The sequence below is a fragment of the Haliotis cracherodii genome, unplaced genomic scaffold, assembly GCF_022045235.1.
Source record: "Haliotis cracherodii isolate W230 unplaced genomic scaffold, xgHalCrac1.p SCAF_7, whole genome shotgun sequence".
In the NCBI taxonomy this organism is placed as follows: Eukaryota; Metazoa; Mollusca; class Gastropoda; order Lepetellida; family Haliotidae; genus Haliotis; species Haliotis cracherodii.
Genome location: NW_027266330.1, coordinates 37,909,727 through 37,934,150, shown reverse-complemented (window position 1 = coordinate 37,934,150; position 24,424 = coordinate 37,909,727). Strand labels below are relative to the sequence as shown.

The window sequence follows — 24,424 nt, the reverse complement described above, 5'->3', positions numbered from 1 at the left end:
AATCAATCTCTCTCTCTCTCTCTCTCTCTCTCTCTCTCTCTCTCTCTCTCTCTCTCTCTCTCTCTCTCTCTCTCTCTCTCTCTCTCTCTCTCTCTCTCGAGATAAGGCTCTGATAATCATTCCCTTCTTCTCCTCTCTCATGTTGATGTCGCTGCCCACTACAAGTGTCAAGCTGACATTACCCTATGAGGGCATATACACCCCGAACATTCTCCTTCACATAAATGAAGACAATCTTCTTCCTGGCGTCATCATAGACAAGACCGTAATGTAGTGTGTGTGATGCACCTGCTGTGTTGGGGAGAGTGTCAGGCAGACACAGCACATGCTTCCCCTCCTTCCATGCCTTCCTGCATATCCCGCCGTGTGTAGGACAGTGGGTGGCGGCCATGCTGCAGGAGCCGGGTTCGCCACCCATATAATGATACACGTCCCTCTGCTCCTCCCTGCATACACCCACCGCCAGGATGAGGTCGTCCCCTGTGAGTGGTTTGTTCAGGCTGACCCTAGACTCCATCTCTCAGTACTGGGGACAGCCAGCCTGGGGTAGGGGGGCTGTGATACATCTATTAACGATTCAACAAAACATTTTCTGTCTGACAATGAAAAGGCACATTGATCAGGTTTACATCAACCATTGCAATGTTACTGAAGCGGTGTGTGGTCTAAGGGACGCAACTCGGGATTGACACTATATTCAGTCGGATCTTTGAGTTTATTCAAAGAGAATGTATTCAAAGGTTTAATGACAACGGCGAGCTTGATGCTTTGCGTTTTTCCATGTACGACTGTGGCGTCATATCTTTTGCGTCACAATGAGCGGTATGACGTCATAATAGTGACGTGCGGTGTAGAGCAAAACCGTTGCAAGGTTTTCTTAATTATCTGTAAGTGAGGGCGTCCGGACCAATCTAAGACTGAAATCTGATCTTTGTGATTGGAGAACTGCATGTTACTGTGTAATTACACAGTTAAATGCAGTAAATGCAGTAAAATGGACCTTCAACGACCTTCATGGGTATTGTTATGGTACACGGCTAGTTGTGGCGTTGCTCAAGGCCGCTGCCTCACAAACAATGTCGATTAAGTATCACCTGTCTCCTGTCCATCAAATGTGTCTGTAACGGACTATCAGCCTGCTGACTGTCATTCCGCTATAGCCAACAACTCCTTGCGACAGGGCCATGCGCTGCTTCTTGATGTTTCATACCGATGGCTTATTCTTTGAGTACACTGTCACTCGTGAAGATGTTATATAGGTATGTATTTTCTTTCTTCTATACAACAGTTCTGTACTTTAGTCTTTGAATGACAATAAGAAGTTATACACATAAGAGAGATAGTTTATTTGAGTTAACTTGTTTATCGCCAGTTACATAACGGTTCAGAGTATATGTTTATCCTTTATCATTTTAATGACTTCTAAGATGCAGATAGCACACATACATGTATATATGTGTAAAATCAAAGTACGTAATAAGACAAATGGAAGACAAATGAATTAAATACAAGAACTAGAATGCTACTATAGCCAAATACAAACATACAATGATAAGTATGTGCCCAAGTAGACAAGCACAAAGGAGAACACAGATATAAAACCGTGGTCATGAGTTATTGACCAGTTGGTGAATGTCACAGTGTCCTCTTTTGAATCATAAACAAAAATTATTCGCTTTATAAACCCCAATGGAGCATCTGGAAAGTTTAATGTTAAATTAATGTCCCTCCATCACGTGTTTCTTGCTTACCGACGCACTCAACAGTCTTCCACATAGATAACGGCTGTCAGTAAATCCAGTAATTTACATTGCACACAACATCTTCGCCGCCGGTGTTCGATGTCACCCGATCCGTTTGGTATCATTTTTCAAGCATAGGTTGCTGGGAATCCCACCCGGAATTACCATGGCTGAGGTAAATCGTCAATCCTGACATACTTGATTCAAGTCGATGACTATCTATTTTATATGCTGACTCAAATCCTCTTGCATATGAAGTTACATGGGTTCATCGAAACCCACACGTTTTGTTCTGCTTTGCTAGATGCTTTCTAAAACAAAAGCAGACACTTGTACCAATGTTTCTGCACTGCTTAAGAAACCTGAAATATGATATTAACATGAAGGAATCAAACGATATGAAACGAATATTGATATTGAATGACATTTAGTCAGTACAATTGTTTCTGGTGAAGATAATATATTCAGCCACAACCCCCTTCCATGATAGCAGGCAGATAATATTTCGTTTCTCTTACAATGATTAAAATATTGGAAATATACACCTTTGAAAGACTTTCAAAATAGTTTTCTTACCTGACTTTATGCTATACTTCTTGAATAGTGGCTTCAAATGTCACTTTGTTCTTGTCTACATAGCCATTGTCAGGGTCGAGCAACTCCTTGTTTTAAAAAAAACAAAACACAAATGCATTATACAGTGCACCCGTTTCTCTCACGTTTGGTGTAAAATATATGGAATAGTTCACATGCTTACAGTACAGGTGTGACGAGGTTCAGATTGAATTCCCTTGGGGGTTTTGTGTTACCTTTTAAGCGGTAACTGAGTAACCACTTGTGTCTTTATTGTATATAAACCATATCCGTAAAGAGCAAATAGTGAACCTTATCATGCTGTTAGTTGAAATGCCAATCCGTGGCAACAGTTTCTTAAGAAATACACATAATAGCCTTGGCTTACTGCTTTGGGGATGAAAGATGCTGCATTTCCTCTGAGATGAGGAAAGTCATCACGCACTAAAACTCCCACTGGAAATGCTGGTAGCAAAGGCAGTCATCTCGATGTGTACACTAATAGCCATCAGACCAATTGCAGTCGATATTATTCTTTACATACGAATATACAAAACAATCGGATCAAGGAAACAGGTGGAGCTATGTTCAATCCTGTTTCACATAGACATTCATGGAGATAAAACGGGGAAACACGTTGACGGAGATCGACAAGGACAAAGTGGAGATACAGCATATTCCCTCCAGCAAACTAGAGACAGAAAAAAAATCAATATCTCTATGGCCCAAAGATGGCAAGCCAAATGTGACGCAAGTACGATCGGCAGATGGCATGACAAAATTCAACCCCAAATCAACAAAAAGCCATATGTACAGTCGAATGAAACGGAAGTTGAAGTAGCCATCTCACGCGTCAGACTCGACGCAAAAAACACTGCGACTAGCTATGCCCATATATCTGTGAAAATACAAATATGCATTTATTTTGATTTGAGGAAAATGTTTTAATTTAATGATTGCTTCGTTGTTATATGACAACTGAATATGTAAATATATTATAAGGCAAATCAAACTATGACTCTCTTAAGTTTATGGGGTCACGGGTGGCCTAGTCGTCTAAGGCGCCGCGATTCGCTGTGCAGAATTGCGTCCCTTGGGCACGCAGAAACCTATGATTGTGGGTTCGAATTCTGGTTCTCCCCGATTATGTTTCTAGGTTTGTCAACACCATGCCCATGCTCGTGTGTATCACCGAAGTGGTAAACGTCTGAAACCTGCATCACTTAGGGCTTTCCCCCCACATTAAGCTGACACGCCGTGATATCACTGGAATACCGTTAAAAGTGGCGTTAGACCCAACTCACTCACTCACTCACTCTTAAGTTTATATCATTAGTGACGAGCATGAATGGATTAACGTGGATTAACCCACTGACCCATGTATACAATCTTGCAATAGGCAGTTTCACCATCCAGTTGCAGTGCTTGCAGATTTTCGTTAACAACTGCTGAAAATGTTTTAGCTTTAGTTAGTTCATTGAAGTCCAACATGTTTCCCATAGATGTCAAAAATATTAAGAACAATGTCGCCAGTTCACGAAATGTTTGCTATATGTCACAATTCCACAAAGGAATATTTAGGGGACGGTTTAGATCTGCTCAGGGAAAGAACCACAAAAGAAAAAACATAAAGTTTACGTTTCACATTATGAAAAAGAGAAAATAATCGTTTATCGCTACAAAGTTAATGGTCCTTTCACACATAGTGCTAACACACCCACTCAGGCACAGTTTACCGACTCGATCAGTCTTTGATGTAACAATTGTTTTGCTGAGAGCCAATACCGATACGTGTCTAGTCTGCCTCTGGTGTGTGTGTGTGTGTGTGTGTGTGTGTGTGTGTGTGTGTGTGTGTGTGTGTGTGTGTGTGTGTGTGTGTGTGTGTGTGTTCTTGTGTGTGTGTGTGTGTGTTTGTTCTTGTGTGTGTGTGTGTGTGTGTGTGTGTGTGTGTGTGTGTGTGTGTGTTTGTGTTTACTTGCTTGTACACTCGACACAGTAAACTGACTCCGAGCCGACCATTCCTTGTGTTATCCCCTTAATGCCGAGCGTCAGGCAGGGTAACAACAAGTACCTTCTTTTAAGGTATGTTGGTATGATGCGCCCGGGGATCGAACCCACGACTATCTCCTCTCAGGGAACACGTTCTTTCCACTAGACCAAACAGGCGGTCCTGATATACAGATATAACATACCTCCGTTGATATGAAGTCCTGGAAACCCCAGTTCTTGTCATCTTCGGTAAAAGTATGAGTATATCCTGTAGTACCAAAAATACAAAAATATAAATATTTCCAACATAAGTATCGCAATTATCACGTTTTGACAGGAATTAGTTTGGCCCAACTAAAAGCAACTTAAAGTTTCGATTATAGGAAATTTAGTAAGACACCACTCATATATCTACGGACGTCGTGTGACAGTGAGGGTGGCCTTCCTCGTGTCGTTCTGAAGTATGAACGGTTCTGGATAAAAGGGATAATTGATGTTATCTCGTTCAAACGATTTTTTAAAATTCAAATGTAACTACTCGCAGAGCGAGAGAGTCAAACTATTAATCCCACATTCTTCCCACACATGGAAATAAGTATCGCAACATCCATTATTTTTAGCCCATTTGCACTTTAATATTGATACATTAATGATATCTGTTTGAAGGGTCATTTTGAGTTTTTTCCTGCACATCATACATACAGTTCAGACCTCAACGTGCCATGATTAGAGTCCTTACATTTTGAAAAGTTCAAAAACCAACTGATTTCTGTCTTGATATTTCACTTGGATGCTTCCCGACATAAGCAGAAAGATGCGGAGTATTTGAATGCGGAATGCAGATATGTCTCTCCGAGTGATTGCAATAGATGTCGTCCATCACCCATCCACCTTTTGCCAATTGGTCAGGAAACACCCGACTGCTTCTGCAGTTCTTCAGAGACTAACCAGACGTCATCCAATCACACCAAGAGGCCAGTTGAAACCACAGTGGTCACCACATCGTCTCCTGTCTGACCAAACGGTGTGACCCTGATTCAATTCAGCGGCGTATGAAGCCAAGCGACCTGATTGTTATCAAGCCACCCTAAGTTTTCAAAACATTTTAGAGCACGTTCCGTATAACGGAAGCTCATTCATGGCATCGGGATACATGACATGTGACTGTAAATACGAGCTTGACAGTGAGACAATATTTGAATACCTTACAGACAATTTAGACAGGGTTGTTGTACCATATTTTGGTCACGACTTTGACAAAACCAGTTTTCATGGGCGACAAAGCGGAACACACCGTACACGTGCCATTGTCGAGAGGAGGCAATATCAACGTTTCCCTGGCCTGCCAGGGCTCCAGATCTTAATCCAATTGATTATGTTCGGGACATCATTGGTCACGAAGAGCGTCGGAGGAAGCAATGTCTTCATGAATTGGACCAATCCCTGCACCAATTACCTAAGCGTCAAACTGAACGTCTCGTACAGTCAATGAGGAGGTGGGTTCATGGTGTTATTCTCATCGGCGGGTCTTACAACTGGAAGCCAGGCGTTAAATTATCTCTGATTTTTAATTGGTTATTGGCAATGGACATAGCAATGGGTAAATGGAGGCAAACTACTACGAAACTTTGTGTTCCTCATAATGAAGTAGTTGACACCCAGACATTCTCTTCCTCATGTGTATCGCTTCTAAATACCTTTCATTATTGTTGACTAACTGAAACTAGGCTTGCTCAGAAGCAAGCACTCAAGCTTTTACCTTTTGTTATTGAGCTTCCCAAATCACGAACCGATAAAACCGTCAGCTTTACTTTTAAAGTACATGTCCAGGAACTGAAATTCAAATGCATGTAGGTCACATTAGGGGAAGATCCCCGTGTAACATTCATCACTTCACTGTTTATAGGATAATGCATTTAGTGTAAAAGCATCATACTGTGTTTGAACACGAATGAACACAATACTGACTCTGAACCGACCAGTCCTTGTGTTTGCTTCTTAATGCCGAGCCAGGCAGGATAACAACAAGTACAATCTTTGAATACCTACTGGTATGACGTGTCCGGGCATCGAACCACGGACCTACCTCTCTCCGGGCAGATGCTGTACCAGGAGGCGGTCATTCATGATGATATAGTTTAGAATGAAATTACATTTAAAGTAATAATATCTAAACTTAAATGTACATTTATAATATCCTAATGTTAAAAATGTGAGTGTCAGATATCCATATATGGCAGCTTACACTTACCTGAGACCATTAATACCCAAGCAGGTCAGAAACAGACCAACCTTCTTCTTTGATTCAGCCTGTTTGTTACTATGTGATTGCACTCTTAATTTCCTGTGAAAATGAAGCAATACTGGAACTTGGGAATTGAGCTGCAAATCATTGTATGTGGTAATTCCATGCATAGGTAATGAACATGTATATATCACTAACACATATGTTTATATATGTGTAACGTCTAATATGACATTTTATACAGAATGAATTGATTATCTGTTAATCGTGTCATTCTTCAAGTTAGTGCGTGTGACCGGGTCGTAAAAACAAGCTCGCCACAGTCTAGTGACCGCAGCGACCTCTACACTTCGCTGTCCGGGAGCCGATCTGGATCGGTGTCTTTATGCTCACTGTGGTATTGTTAGAAAACTTGTTGTCTTTGAATTTTTATTTTCCAGCATACTTGTATCACGTAGTGATATGATATATGTTATCTCATGTATACAAGCTATACGGCTTAGTTTGCTGTATGTGCGTCTCGTCTTGTCAGCATGTTGTTTTATTTATCTTTGGTAATAGCTGTAATACAATTGCTTAGCTAACCAGCTTATTTATTTGTTCATGGCTTATTAATCAGTGATTTTATCAGTGTCAATTGGGGTCGGGATCCCTAAGATTGCCGCTCTTTAGTTGCAATTGCCCGATAAAAAAACCCCCAGCAAAACATTTCTTCATAATTGCTTTTTTCTTATTCAATAACATCATGATCGCAGGAGCTCCGTGACAATACGTATATATACATAGAGACATCGGTACCATATGATGAGACTATTAATTGTTTAAATGTTTATTTGACAATATTTGATATTTTTTTATCAAATATATCCTGAAATCCTCAGTATATTGTCAGTTAGGGAGTATCAATTAAAGCTGCAATTAAGGTACACCAAGGAGCGTCAGCTTAATTTGGACGGAAAGCACACATTTTCCATTTGTTGAAACCCAGACACCAAGGACAGGGAGCTCACCAACCCAGAAACACAAACTGGGCGAATGTCATAAACTATCTTTAAATTGTACTTGTTTACTCTAAATTGCTACCCTATTGGCAGAATTATCAAAACGTTATGACAAAAGTCCGAAAAGTGCACATGTCAATACTGATATAATTACGAGTTGCAATCTGTGGAAAAATGGAGTCGGGTTTGTTATCACGTTGTCTTTCTGGGCAATACATGGTGCTTCTGTGGGCGTTAAATTGTCTTGCAACATTACGTTGACTCGATCCTGCTTTAAGCATACCAATGGCTCGCAGACGCTCATTGTCGGACAGGCGTGGCATTTCGTAATGTCGAATAATTGTGTAATTTTGCTGTTTTTCTGAGTGGTTGTTGTCAGCACGATGCAAAAAACAATGCATATGGAATCCCTTTAACGCACGTTTTCATACCCATTCTTGGTGCAATGCATGGGGCTTGCATAAAAGTCAACTTTTGCATGGAATGCATGCTTTTCTGTAGCAGTTGCGTTTTTGTGACTTGATTCCATATATGTACTACAATATTGAAAACCAAACTTTACTCGTTTGAAAAATACACTAAAATACTGATGTCACAGGAACTTTTGTTGTTGTTGTTGTTGTTGTGTATATGTGTGGAGATGTTTTGACTGTTCATTTGTTATTTAATGCCGCAGTAAGCAATATTCCAGCTACATGGTGGCGTCCTGTAAATCCACAGACACATAACAAACCTGGTTGAGGACATGTCCTTGGCCTTGATGGTGTGGGCCATGGTCGTGCTTGTGTTATATTCTACGGTCAGTGCTCAACTATTTTATGATATAGCTGGGATAATCCCTCACCAAGGCATTAACAAATGATTTACCCCAATGCAGTTTCCACTACATGTGTGTAATTATTGTTTTCATTTCAAGGGACATTCCACAGGGAACAGGGAAGGACAAACCTCATTGAGATAAACGCGCGGAAATATCACCCAGTTTCATGTTAACATATACAAGTTTGACCAATGCAAATGGAGAGAACATGTCAATTAAGTGTGCACTTTCTATGATAAATATATGGATAAGTGTCAGTCTTACAGTCAAGCGTCATAACGATACGGAAGACCTGAATGCATCTGAAAAAAGGGTGAACAATTCCATTCCCCGTACCATGCAACAGGTGAACTAATCAAAATCGGTCCTCAGTAGTCATAATAGCTGATGCAGGGAATAGTGTGCATAGTTTCTATGGAAGAACATACGTGTTATCTAGACTCTTTACAAAAGGAAACGCGAAGCTTGATTTGTGTGAGGTAGGAAAATAAAAATTTACATTAACAAGGTACAAGGTATTGAGCCAAAACGTTCTGGAAAGAACACTTGGTAAATGTAGTTATCTCAGGTACAAAGACATAGGAAAAGTCCAAGGTGAAGGTCAGCTACCATCAATAACGCGTATGTCCCCCGCTGGAATTAATAGCGGCCTGACATCTGTCCATGGTAGAGACGGGTATGCGAATCACCTCCTGGGGAATGGTGGCCCACTCGGCCTGCAACGCAAACGCCAGCTACTGCAACGTCTGGGGTTGTGGTTGACGTCGGCGTAGCCGTCTATCCAATTCATCCCGAACATGCTCTATCGGGTTCAGGTCTGGGGATCTGGAGGGCTAAGGGAGAACATGAATGTTCTTGTTGTGTAGACAGGCTCTTGTGATCCCTGCTGTATGCGAATCGTGCGTTGTGCTGATGGAATACACCGTTGCTGTTGGCTGCAATTGAGAGGACGTGCGGTAGGAGAATTTCGTTGATGTATCATTGAGCCGTGAGATTGCCCTGGATATGGACCAAACCTGTCCTGCCATGATGAGAAATAACCGCTACGTCATAAAGCTACCCCATAAAAACCTGGCCACTTAATGTATGCATGTATTTTAGATGCTGTTGAGGTGGCAGTAGTCGTCCTTTCACGTTGGTGGCGCAGTCGGATGTAGCGATCCTGGGCAGGGGTGGTTACTCTTGGTCGTCCCGACCTTGTGACCACGTGTTCACCTATGCTGTATGAACGTATCCCACAGCCTTGTGATGGTGCTGGGCGCTTAATTGAAAACTCGACTGATCGGGACTCCCTTGCCTGCAAGCGGCCTATGACGTTATTTCTTTGCACTTCTATTAATCTTGGCATGTTGTTGAACTATCACTGTTCGATTGACGCAGATGTCAGTCAGTCAAAAACCCTTCATTCTAATACCGTTCATGCTGCTGCTGCAAGTGCAGTACGTGCAGCTTCATGGCCCTTTTGTCAATGCACTGGGTGCGTTTTTCCGAATCGTATGTGTTTCCCGACTGATGGTTTGAATGTCCTTACAGTGATAATTTTCATATTGGAAACTTGTCACTGACACTATAACACATTAAACCTCTTCATTCTGCACCTCTTGGTCCGCTTATTATGCTTTTATGGACAAAATATCCGTTTTGCTTTGGTTTTTTTAAAGAGAAAATGCTATATGTTTACTGTCATTAACATGTGTTCTTACAGCTATCATCAAATACACACATGATAGGCGCTTACACACAGGTATATTTCGGGGGGAGATGCGGAAAAAGACCAGTAAGAATGGTGTGTGAAGGCGGTGGCAGAGTGTGTGGAGATGCAGGTTGGAATGATACGGCTTTGTTCATTTAACCTGCTGCCTGATTTCCTGTATGTGTTTGAAGGAGACAGACTGTCCAGTCAGCGTAGAGATCGGTTACCTGTAGATTTAACCACGGTAAATAGAATTTGGAATCAAAATCGCTGCCTGAGGTTCCACATATTTCAATAGCTACATTTTACCATGACAAACCTGAACGCAATCGCATTAGTCTTATAAACGTTAATGAGTAAAGCAGCATGGTTGAGTGCAGTGTTTTGAGAGAGTATTTTTCACCTGAATTAAGACAACCAGGACACAAGCCAATACAAACCCTTCCATACATACAGTAACCACCCCTTAATAAAACGAAGCAAAACTTGAAGGTTTATTTCCAAGCATAACGTCTCTATGATGACATCGAAGTGTTCATTGCGACGTAAATGCTATGACATCACAGTCGGCTACACAATAGGTAATAAACTTCACTCTTACCGTTGTCCCCAAAACTCTCTAATGTCTGTGCCTCAGCTACATATATACAACGGTCGCCGGGCGATGTGGGGTCATCAGTGGGTTACACCGATGCCCCGGCGTGACACAGATTTTTGCCCACATCTGTGACACATTGGTGCAGTAGTCATGAAGCCAAAGGTGATCGGTAGATACCCGAAGGATTGTGGAAAAAAATGGTTGCTCACTATAAAAGGAGCCCGCTCAGTGCCCGACCGATCATAGTTCGTGTTCGCCGTTCTTGTAGCGTGTTTTTGTACCATCACTGCCAGGATCACGTTGTGACGGTGTCGGGCTCTCGCGTACTGCATACGGAGCCAGGCCAGTCTCAGTGTGTGTAGAGGGACAGGCATCCTGAAGACATTCTATGCTGCTCACCCAAATCAGACCATTATATACACTCCGGAACAGGCACTTCAACATTCCAGGTGTCCGACGAATGACACCCGCTCGGCGCCTGCTCGATGCTTGCTCGGACTCCTGTTGGTCACCTTTCGACTTGTATCCCGGGCTGTTATGTCATTGATATCTGTTCTTCTTCAAACACAGGAGTCCATCCGTGGGTAAATAGCACTTTATTTGTGATATTATAATTACAGCATCTGTATTATCACGATTTTGGTAATGGGACATACATGGCCAGGCACCATATAAGAGGCATCAGAGGGCCAACCTGCCTAGCCGCTGTCCAAGAGTCAAGCCTCGACTAACATATTCTAAGAAAGTATTCTAATTTTAACCAGTGAAACCACTGACCAGCTGCCACGTATGGAGTACGATACCTCACGTGGCCAACCGGCCATTCTCTAGCGCTAATTAGGAGCCACTGATCTGCACATGACTCCGTGCAGTTAGCCAGAGTAATAATAACCGAGCTGCTGTTATGATATGTATTGGGCACCGCTGTGAATATTTATCTACATATATTTAACTTATTTAACTCAGGGAATATATATATATATATATATATATATATATATATATATATATATATATATATATATATATATATATATATATATATATGTATACTCCCTCTTAAAACCTTGCCAAACTGCCATGATATACGCCCTTTCTTAAAAGCATTGTGAATGAGGTAGCAATTAACATACTATACCTAATACAAGTTAAATACTAAAACACGAAACGTTATAGAATCAATACAGTAGAGAAGAGATAGCATAGACACACCATTCAGATTGTACTGATGTGACAAATTATCCAGTAATACCATCAACCATGGTTGATTCACAGTTTAAATGATAAATTCATTCTAACTTTACCAACGTCCGCAGTAAGCTGTATATTATTAATCCATCAAAGTGTATAATAATAGCACTATTTTTACAATAAGAAAGCAGACTGAGATATATGTTGTGGAACCCAGTTTTCTTTTTGCTCCAGCAGACGGCACATTACAATGTGTTATCTAACACCAGATTACGTCAAGTACATGGATTACAAAGAAAAAAAACAACAGGTATCAATAACATGTTTACACAAATACGTTTCCATTGAGCGCTGAGATAGAAAGTCTTTTTAGAAATAGAGCTTTACAGGAATCATGGTAAGGTGCCATGTACCAATTCACCGTCACTAATAATACACACAGTTGCTCACAGGTAACACATCACATCATTTCATTCCATTCTTTCTATCATTCTGATGGTAGATTAGCAGTCATACATGTAAATGCTCGTGTTTTTTTTCTCTTTCTCTCTCTGAACTTATAAACGCATCATATCCAGTTCACGAGGATCCTCATACACATCATAAATATATATCATAAACATCATTACATTTATCATAAACATCATTTTCAAATTCAGGCGAATGATATTTCTCTTACACTACTACTCATGACAAACTTTACGAGCCGATTTCAGACGTACTTGAAACACACATTCATACATCACATAGCAGTGAAACAACGCCCAAATCAAATTTAGATATGTCAGTGCATATTAGTAAATGTCGGTAAGGGGCACAGGCTGACAAGTTGACGGGACATTATTTAGAGGTGTATGCTACAAATGAGAGAGAAATGAAAAGGGACAGAAAATTGTATACAAATGTGTGTACAAAGAAAGCGTTAAGTTGTGACGGAAAGTAATTAACGGGGGGGGGGGGGGGGGGGGTTGATTTAGGCGACATTCCTGGGGACTTAGGTGGTATAACCAACAGTAGAGGCACTTGTATGGGTGTATGTGAGCATGATACACTGGGGGTGGGACGATGGGAGGTGGTGGAATGGAAAGGGGTGGGGGAGTCGAGTGGGAGGGAAGGGTTGTGTTCGGGGAAAGCCTTGTTTTGGGAGGGTTGGAAATAATTTGTTGAGTTGTGTCGCTCCTTGTGTATTCTTTCCAACTTAACTTTGAGGGATGTAATGACAGACATGACACCCTCCTTGTCAGCTTCTTTGCGTGTGTTCTCTTTTACCTGGGCACTCGCTACCATATCTGATAACGTGGCATGGCGCCGGGTGAGAATAAACTGGATGATGTGAGGGAGGGCATTTCTGAAAATGAGGTCCTTTATAAATTGATCAGTGTTACAGTTCAAAAGAGATGCCTCATAACGAATGGAAATAAAGGAAATCGCAAAAACCTTCATGTTCTTTTTGTTTTCTGTCTATCAGATCATTCTTGTGGTCTATAACCTGAATAGACGTGGGGCCATACCATTGCACAAAGGATTGTTGAAGCTCGGGCCATGTCATGTTGTCCTTGCATGGAAGTCCTTCATACCAAATTAATGCAGTTTTTGATAAATAGAGGGGGAAAACGTCAATAATTTCTTCACTGGTGTAATTTTGAATTGACGTAAATTTCTGAAATCTACCCAGCAATGAAGGTGCGGAGCGGGGATCATATCCGTCGAACAAAGGCATCGGGAGGGTTGTGAAGCTGACGCGAGATGGTGGCTGGACACTTGGGTGGTCAGCGGGTGGAGAGAGGCACGGGCGGAGAGAACAACAACGGCCCTCACAATGGGACATATATATACTCCCTGTTAAAACCTATACCCTGCCAAACTGCCTACGATACTTGGCTTAATCGTCCGGTCACCGGAGGGGAACATTCCGAGTATTGACCGATTCCCGGCAGATGACCTTGTCCGATTCCCTCGCGGTCTGGCAGGTGCCTGGGGGGTCACTGGTGGGCAGCCGGAAGATGCGTAACGGATCCATTACCGATGGGGGTGAGGACCACCGGTCGCTGCAAGAAAATAACTCCGAGTTATTTCCTTCCGATGTGTCCACCGGGTCATCACGATGTCAAAAACATGGCCAATGACCACAGATCATCGTCCGGCACCCCGTCCGGTATCCCTCAATTTTGCCGATTTTCAGTCTTTTCAGGCATCGTCAACTAATTTTTCCCGGTATCGGTGGATATGTGACTCGGGCATAAGTCGATCTGTATCTGTATCATTTCAGCATTGATGGCGACCCAGACTTTGAACACTGAAGTAACTGAAACTCTATGTGTTGTATAATGTACATGTCATCACCCTAAAATGCCTATCAACAATGGTTAAGAAGATTTGAGATATTCTGACAATATTTTTTCAAAGGTAATGTGGTCGTCAAATCAGCTGAATTCCAAGTAAAAAAAACCTATACCGCTATACAAAACTATGCAGCTTGACAGATTAGGACATTTACGTCTTTCAGGCTCGAACGAGAATGCAATCCATAGGATTCGAATTCATGAAATATATAAAATTATAGTAAAACATGAGTTGCGTCCCCTGAAACATACACTTTTCACCAGCAACGTTGATAACAGTGAGCTGACGAAAGTGATCTAACACATGACATTGTCCGACACCTTATGTTTTGCAATTCATAGAATCGAGATCAAAAGAATAGATGACATTACCATGTTGCCGCCGTCCCTATATTTGAAATTAATCAAGTCCATGTTATCGTGAAAATAAAGGAAAAATGTCATCAATACACGTGTTGGTTGAGCACATAAACCAAATTAATCACGGTAAAACAGGAATTGCCTCCAATGATTAAGCCATTTCGTGAAAGCTTCAGAAGTAAATGTACTTTTAATTTTAACACTGAAGAATGTCATTTCGAATATTGTTTCATTGGATATATATGTTTTGAAGATGGTACACGTGATCTTAGATTCGTTCCATCAAATACAGACATGATCGATGCTTACGTCCATGTGTATGGTGGGAGATACAGACACGTCAAGTAACGGAGTGGTGTGTGATGCGGTAGGGGAGAGAATGACACGGGGGATACTGCAAGTAAAACATGAATTTTCATACATATCATTCATCTTGACAGACAGAAACAAATCTGTCGCCAAACGTTGAGATCAAATGTTCCTCATGAAACCCTTAATGGAGTCACGAAAATACAGTGAAGTTAACCTCAAAATTGAAATTGGTTACCTTTCATGAATACTTGATTAAAACAGTTGATATATTCCAACAACTGATCATGACGAAGCAGTTACTAAGCAGGATTTCCAGGGCAGAACATGTCCTCAATACACTGTCTTAAACTCGAGTTTGTTATCAGAGGCGAATTATGAGGATCGGGTGGTTACATTGAATGATTGGGTGTCTTCTCTCCACGATACATGTAGCATAGACTGACCTAGACTGGTCTTGATATAGACAGAATATTGCAGACAGGTATACATTTCATCACCATTTCGGCACAGTCATACGGAATACAGCCTTACTATCATTCATTTGTAAGTTCCTTGAACACACACTGCCCTCTCTCTCTCTCTCTCTCTCTCTCTCTCTCTCTCTCTCTCTCTCTCTCTCTCTCTCTCTCTTTAAGGACAAAGCCTTGACAATCATTGTCACCATCACGAAAGGGCCTTAACAATCACTGCTTTCTTCTCCTCTGTCATGTTGATGTCGCTTCCCACTACAAGTGTCATTCTGACAAAGACATACTCTGGGTTATACACCCCGAAAATTGGCCACAGTGGCTGATTGGAGTATGCATTGTCTAACGTCGATATCACTTTGTTCTCCTTCACATCAATGAAGACAATCTTCTTCCTGGCGTCATCATAGACAACACCGTAATGTAGTGTGTGTGATGCCCCTGCTGTGTTGGGGAGAGTGTCAGGCAGACACAGCACACGCTTCACCTCCTTACATGTCTTCCTGCATATCCCGCCGTGTGTAGGACAGTGGGAGACCGCCATGCTGCAGGAGCTGGGTTCTCCACTGACAGAATGATACACGTCCCTCTGCTCCTCCCTGCATACACCCACCTCCAGGATGAGGAGGCCTTCTGTGAGTGGTTTGGTCAGACTGACCCTGGATTTCATCTCCCAGTACTGGGGACAGCCAGCCCGGGAGAGGGGGGCAGCGCTACATGTGCCATAGTACTTCTTTAGTCTCCCCTTCCATGCAGGTCTGGTGTACGAATTCCTGTTGACCAGGCCTCCTTCTGTGTTGATGTGGACGCTGTCGAGATTGACTCTGTCTTTGTCATATTTTAGATGTATACCTAAAAAATATGAATAAAGTAATCTTTCCAACACAAATACATTGTATCTCTGCCGCATCATCATGTCTTACCTAATTTCCTGATTTGCCCTTTTAAACACCCAGTTCAAATTATCCGAAAAGACTGATACGATCTTTTCTTTAATTGGTAATATCTGAAACTGTCAGCTTTGACTCGAGAATACATACGTTTGGAGTTTTTTTGTCAATTTAGAAAGTTTTCATTCCACGTTTTATTTGTAGTTAACCCGCCATGTTATGACTGGAATACGCGTCAAAGCATCGTTAAAACCAGCTCATTAACTCAAATATTAGTATGCAAACCGAACTTTTATATCACATAGCTATAGTCGTTGAATAAAGATTGTCTTGATACATCTAGAGTAATGATTAATTAGAAACTGCAGGTGTGCTAACAATAAATGTAATATATTTGAGTGAGTGAGTGAGTTGAGTTTAACGCCGCTTTTAACAGTATTACAGTTATATCGCAGCGTGTCAGCTTAATGTGGGAGGAAAGCCCGAAGTGATGCAGGTCTCAGACGTGTACCACTTCGGTGAAACCCACGAGCACGGCTATGGTGCTGACAAACCTAGAAACATAATCGGGGCGAACTGGGATTCGAACCCACAATCATATGTTTATGGCGTGCCCAAGGGACGCAACTCTGCACAGCGAATCGCGGCGCCTAAGACGACTGGGCAACCCGTGCCCCCCGTAATATATTTGAAGTAGGGGTCACGGTCAGACATCTAGGTACTCTTAATAAATGTGTATATAGTAAGTCGATTGGGCATGTTGAACTGGTTTATATGTGCTGAATAATTGGAAATTAGAGTTTGCAGCATTGAGTATGTAACGTCATGCTGAATGCGTCCAACAAACACTGTAGTGCAAACCCCATACAGTATAAGCAATGTTACTGATGTGTTATCAAATACGAGGGACATGTGAGTGTGAAGCAACTGCAAATTCGTCAAAGCCTGTAATAATATGTTAATGAGGGGAGTTTTGTGTGCACACACTATAGCACAAGTTAACAACATTAGGGTGAGTGAGTTGGGTTTAACGCCGCTTTTGACAGTATTACAGTTATATCTCGGCGTGTCAGCTTAATGTGGGAGGAAAGCCCGAAGTGATGCAGGTCTCAGACGTTTACCACTTCGGAGAAACCAACGAGCACGGGTATGGTGCTGACATAATGCATAAAGCATAACCAGGATTCGAGCCCACAATCACAGGTTTCTGACGTGCCCAAGGGACGTAATTCTGCACAACGAATCGCGGCGCCTTAGACGACTGGGCCAGCCGTGCCCCCTAATAGCATTAGGACATGTACATCAACGAGTGTGGATTTGACAAATCTCGGGGTGACTGGATGAACTACTGTGAACACTATCAATATATGATCTGCACAGTCAGGCACTTCACGCATTGCATATAGCTAATCTCATTCTACTCGTCAGACAAGTATGGATTTAGTAGAGTCAATCAGTTTTATTTATCAACGTTGTCATAACACTCTCCCTGGTGCAAACATACTTACAGAGAAGAGGAACTGGAAAATGGGCATCTGAGGCAGTCAGAAAGTGAACAGCTACATTAGATACGCAATCTACAAAACAAAATGTCAAATATATGCTAATGTTATATGGTATTGTGATATAATGAACTGTTCACGCAGCAAACAGCAAACAGCATTTCACTTACATCCTGGTGTGTCAGCTTAACGTTCAGTGAAGTTAAGGAGAGGAAAGTGGGGTAGATTGTGGACGTTGACCACTATGCACAGGCAACAATAATGTGTATAATCAAATCATACTTTGAGATTCGATCCCCAAATGAGCATACCCCGTCACAGCTCAGGTGCCCAACTTTGAAGAGTGCACCGTGAATTACAGAACACGAGCATATTTGGCAAAATATGTTATTTGCTCCCATCTCCTTCATTTTTACAACTATGTTTGTCATACTAGCTCATATTCGCGTATGCCGTGTAAGCACTATTGAAGTGATGCTCACCTAAAGACTTCATTGTTGTCGATAGCTGTTCGATCTGTTGATCGCGATTCTTTATAACCTTAAACACAATTAATAAGTATAATGTATACAATGTACATCATTTGCATGTAATGAGGAAGGCTTCGTAAGGTAGCCTTTTGGGTAACAGATTATCTAATCACACCACAAACAAGAGGTCTAATCCTCTTAATTCCACCATATTGTATAATAATTTACAGATCTCAAAATAGATATATACTTTGAACATGTGGTTTTCTGGTTTTAGAACGGATTGAGTAAGGTGAATTACATTATATTGAACATTTCAAGTTATATAGCAGGTGTCAACAAACTGTACCTGCAGATGTAACATGTTATCAGCTTCAAGCGTGTTTATCTTCGTTTTCATAGCAGTCATAGTAGATCCTTCTGTAATAACAAACACATGTAATATATGAGTAAATGAAATGTTTAACAATTGCAACGCGCATAAAAATAAGGTACACATGCATTACACCGGACACCTACCTACCATAAAGGTCACGTGACGTTCATATAACACGAGACTAGCGCGTGATGGAAACGACAACGGGGACATTTAGATAGAAATTAACATTAAATGTGAGTTCTATGCATCACTTCCAGTCTCGTAAAACTAGACTTAGTACTTTATCTTTGTTCAAATCGAATCAAACTAAACTTGTAATGGCTCGTTATTTTTTCTGCCTATGGATTTTTGAGGTGTGGAACATCGGAGCGTGAGAGACATCTGAAAGGTAAGTGGTTCCTGATTTGTCAATTTCTGCGTGACGTCACAAAACTTTGATCAACAGAGATCAGGGGCATTACATCTCGGCTGCCTTTGAAGATCTAATCAAGCAATAGACTAATTAATTAACATCCAATCAGCTTGTCATCAATGTTTAATCCTTTTTATACTTATGCTATCTGTACATTTGGCTTTATTACCCGTGTGTTTTATTACCATGTGCTATTTGTTATTCTTACTGTACATTTGGCTCAACCAAATTACATGTGTGCTATTTATTATTTGTTACCTGTTCTCAGTGTTAATCTGCTGCTTATCAGAACATGTCCTGTACCTATACCTCTCATTCACTTGGTAGTTGTCACTCCAGAATCGACATTGAAACGTCGCTATTTGCAATAAACCAAAAAAACTTCACTTCCACGAAGACATGTACACCTATGTCGAGGAATTTTGTAAAAAGATTCAGACGTCTCGGACAAGATCACTGCCTTCTTACCTCTCATTAAGCGAGCAAACAATCCCCATGGAAAAGATAATGATATTGTCAGACCCAGCCCTACACGCGCTACTATTGATAAAAATGACAGTTTGGACGACTTCGCTCTTGATGTTAAGTACTTACTGATATGTTTATTGAAAACCCTAAACCCAACAACTACTACTAACCCTAATTCAGTTATAACGGAGGCCCAAGGGTAAAATATGTCAGTATAAAGAACCCAAGGGCTAAGGAAATTAACTGAAGCGGCAGGAAAATGGAGAATGCCTTGGTTGCCAAGGAAGAAGTTCGCGCATAACAGAATATGGCGGAAGGTGTCCAGTATCAAAAATTCTTTCCAAAAATAATACATAGAATATGACTGAAAATGGTAAGCTTCATGTAAAACTAGCTATAGTGATGCTGATGTGTATGTCTGCAGTTTCTCCTAGTAGACTTGGTTACCTAGATTATCATCTCCAGGGAACAGAGGTAACTAGCAATGAGCTCTATATGATGGCCAATGCTCATGGACACTGAGTGGGGTAGCCTTGTGGTTAAAGCATCGGCAGGTCACGCAATACACCCGGGTTCGATTCCCTACATCGGTACATTGTGTGAAGCACAATTTCTGTTGTACCCCGCCATGATATCACTGGAATATTGCTAAAAGCAGCGTAAAACCACATTCACTCACTCAAGGACACTGGCATTATTCGTATTTAACTCAACATTCCTAATAAACTGTATGTAGTGTAATGGAACAGCTCAATGTACAGGATACTTAACACTTAGCCTTTCTTTAGCTCGTTTTAATATCAATTTATTGTTTCATCATCCAAGAAATAATCAAATCTTACCTGGGTTCTGTTCTGACTGAGGGTCCATGGGTACATAGTACCCTCCAAAGGAAGAAATCGATTGCTTCAGGTCAGTAAAGTCCTGTCTAGATAGAGTGACTGCAGCCTCTGTATCTCTCACTTGGGGAAGCTCAGTTGTAATACACCCATTGGTTCTGGATACTACTGTCTTTCTGGCCCTGAAGAGTGCGTCAACACTAGACATAGCAGCGAATTTCTGACAATAACCAAGTGCCGTGTCACATTTGGCTTCCTCCATTTCCAACTTTGATAGCCGTGAGTTATTTATATCATATACAGCTCTGAAACTTTGATCCAGTTGTAGCGAAACCCCTTCTTCTCGCTGATTTAAAGTATTTCTCAGCTCAGAAAACGTATGCTTTAAGAACTCCTTCCCTTCCTCCTCTTTCACCTCTGACATCTTGACAACTTCTTGTACCTGGTCCCTGATGGCTCTGATTGTTTCTATCTTCTGAGAGAGGCCTTTCTGTCCTTCCTCCAGTACCGTCTCCTTTAGATGTTGAAATGCTGTGGCTATGTCATTCACCTTGCAGTCGCTATGATTCTCCTTACATTTGAAACATATTCTTTGCTCACATGTTTCGTCATAGAGCTGGAGAGGATGATCAGCATGTTCTGTGCAGTAGACAGTCTTAGGAGTAGGTTCTCCGTCAGATGACTTCAGGTTTGCCAATGTCACAACTGCATGGGATCTTGTCAACTTCATATATTCATGACTGGCCTGACAGTGCTCACACAAGAAGGCTTCACATTCATCACACCAAGACATGGCTTGGTTGCCGTCATCTCTATTGGTACAAAGCACGGCGGAACCATCGTTTTCAGCAGTTTGGTGGAAGATATCTTTAATGACAACGACATCGGGAGGAAAATCAGTTTGTTCTTTGTCAAAAGTTTCCTGGCAGATGTCACACGTCAGTGTATCAGGGGTGTCAGTGTCTAGGCATGTCTGACACACCGAGTGGAGACATGGTAGGAGGTGCGGATCAGGTCCACCATACTTGTACGAGGTGTGACACACTCTACACTGGGGTAGCTTCAATGCAGTCGCCATTGTCCTGTTTAGTGTTATGATGTCCAAGTTGTGCACAGTTCTGGAAGATTCGAAGTATGGGAAATCATACATGCAAATAGAAAATAGAGAAATATACATTGAGATAACATAATGTCTGAGATATCAGATGACAACGTGCGCCCTGATTGAAAGTTTTTTTGAAAAATATTACTTAGAGATATGATGTATCTCAGCCATGTCGGAAACAATATTTTATAATGGCTTACATTGTAGACAGCTTATTCTTGATGTTGAACAGCATTGCCACATCAGCGGACAATACGTGTACTTGTATTGTATATATGAGGTCTTGGTTCAGGGTATGACATTTACATAGATTAATGCATGGTATGTTCTAAGTAAAATACTATTCACATAATAATTAGTAGACTGCCACCGTGGTCTAGTGTTTGAACATCTGCCCGGAGAGCGAAAAGTCGGGGGTTGGATCCCCGGCCACGTCATACCAAAAACTAAAAGAGGAGACTAGTTGTTACCCTGCCTGTGGCCCGGAATTGAGGGCCACTCGGAGTATAGTGTGCCTGAGTGGGGTACACATGTTAAACCGCGACATGGTATTTCAGGGGGGTATCACTAGAAAATCGGCATTAGTCCGGACCCACAGCAGCCACCCACACACTTGCATGCACGTCGCTATATAAGTGCAATAATCTTGAACGCGACGTTGAACACTATTCCACCTTGCCTCAAATATAGTTAGTATCAGCCTTATAACAAAATAAAAAGAATATTATGTTCTTCAGATACCAACACATTATATACGACAGTGCAGCAACAAATACATACAACTGTACAGCATCATTATCTTAACCACAACATACATTTCACATGTACTGACATCGGAAGTTTTCATGTGTGCTCATGTTTCATTCTATTATTATGTTTTAATTTTTTTTTTTCATGTCTGTTGACATAATACTATTTGATACATTTTAAGGGTGACGTTTGCATGGAAACTGCAAAATGCTAAAATAATATTAATGCCGATTAGAGAAAAAAACACAGAAAAAAATAATTTAATATTGAATAAATAATGTGAATCAGGCCATCACCGATAAAACATGCATAACAAGATATATCAAATTCGCCCTTACGTCAATTCAACGTAACTGCCCACGTAGCTACTACGCTTCCAAATCGCCCGTTAGTTTCAAATATATTGCTCAATTTGACCATTCGTCTCACAGAAAATAATAATAATGGTTAGTCAAACTAATATCAAACTCACCCCTGTATATTCACATTTACATGTCAGTTAATGGCCTTTAAGGACTTTAATACTGCACTATCTGTGTATTCGATCGATCCGATAACAATGAGTAGTTCATTCTGCACTGGAGGTATGATATCTGTGTGCAAAAGGACGATACGCGCGAGGACGCCATGATACTTATGAATAGCGGCATAGAAAAGGCGAGATTGTAATCGCAGACCACATAGGGCAGGCAAGTGTGTCTTGTCCTAGAACATGTCGGCGCTTGAAAACGAAAGTAGAACTGTTTAGTTGTCACCTCACACTAATGTATAGACTTTAGACGAGTGTTTCATGATTCAAGATAAGATATGCTTAAGATATGCAATGTACCAATTGAAATGCATTCTAGTGATTTAGTTAAACACAGGTAATTTATCATACAAAACAATATTATCTTATTTGATTATACTGTTAGGCTATCAGAGACGATCCACAACGCACTTACCTGACACAGACCACGTCATGTATGTGTAGCTAGGTCACTTCCGGGTTGAGGTGCAAAGGTAAATGCTATTTTAATACACTATACGATAAGAGGGGAGTTGGACGTGGGCTGAAATGGGCTTAAACGTCGTCTTCATGAAACGTTATTGCTTTCAACCATGGGTTGTCTGGCCATGTCTGAGATCTTCCTTCCCCATCTGTCCCGCAGCCATACATGTATATGGATGCATTCCTTTTTACCTCAAGTAGTATTTCTCATTGACCTTATTAATTTCCTCAGAAAATGGAATCTCAATATATTAAGTTAGTAATTAATGGATGTAGAATGCACATCTCAGTATCTTTTGATAAAGTATTTGATATATTATCTGTACTGTCAGCATTGAGTCAACGTTTTATGTTTTCGTTCAATGACCGTGAAGCCCATTTCTGATGTCCCCCGTCGTGATATTGCTGGAATATTGCTAAAAGCGGCGTAAAACAATACCCACTCACTCACTCGTTCATTGAAGTTACAATATGGATTTTTCGCGTGTAGGCTAGTGACGGGGATGACATTTTGTCCAATGTTTTACGAACAAGAAACTGTCAAAACAGATCTAACATTAAATATCCAATTTAAAGTCTCCGACAAACAAAATAGTTATGAGGAGTTAAATAACATAAATTGGTCAAATACACAGACAGTATAATGTTGATTTATGAATGACAAAAAAATGTTTGTCATGTTAAGGTACCACTTTGGAAATTTTATTGTGATTTTATTATATTTTTACCGTGCAATATCTAATGACAGCAAAATATTATTTTGTATTTCTAATCAATTTCTAATTACATCGTCAAATACTTCCATGCCATCTGATTATTATGTATATAGTAAAACTAAAAACATTTTGGCCAATTAAATATAATGGAATACGTAAAAAAGTAAAGTTGGCAGAATTAACCATGCATTCTTGTTTTTATATCGATGTATTTTTCACAAACTTAAACTACATGTCTTCCTTCTACGGAAGCGAAGTCGGGCCACGGTGAATTTTGTTTTGTTTAAGTATCTCCTACGTAGGACTTATTATCTCCTACTTAAGACTTACTTTCTCCTACGTAGGACTTATTATCTCCTACGTAGGACTCAATATCTTCTACATAGGACTTAGTATCTCCTAAGTAGGACTTACTATTTCCTACGTAGGACTTACTATCTCCTATGTAGGACTTACTTTCTCCTACATAGGACTTAGTATCTCCTACGTAGGACTTACTATCTCATACGTAGGACATACTGTCTCATACGTAGGACTTACTTAATTTCTCTTACGTAGGGCTTAGTTTA

General features: G+C 40.9%; 1 protein-coding gene across 1 annotated transcript; it reads right to left on the bottom strand.

Annotated features, from left to right (window-relative positions):
- Nucleotides 1-15,529: 15,529 nt before the first annotated feature.
- Nucleotides 15,530-21,404, bottom strand: LOC139448079 (uncharacterized). Its single transcript, XM_071229590.1, has 5 exons — nucleotides 20,297-21,404; nucleotides 18,545-18,615; nucleotides 18,208-18,265; nucleotides 17,732-17,800; nucleotides 15,530-16,185 (listed from the first exon to the last, which is right to left on the bottom strand). The coding sequence occupies exons 1-5, from the start codon at nucleotides 21,369-21,371 to the stop codon at nucleotides 15,530-15,532; spliced, it is 1,929 nt and encodes a 642-aa protein (XP_071085691.1). The 5' UTR covers nucleotides 21,372-21,404.
- Between the last annotated feature and the right edge of the window lie 3,020 nt (nucleotides 21,405-24,424).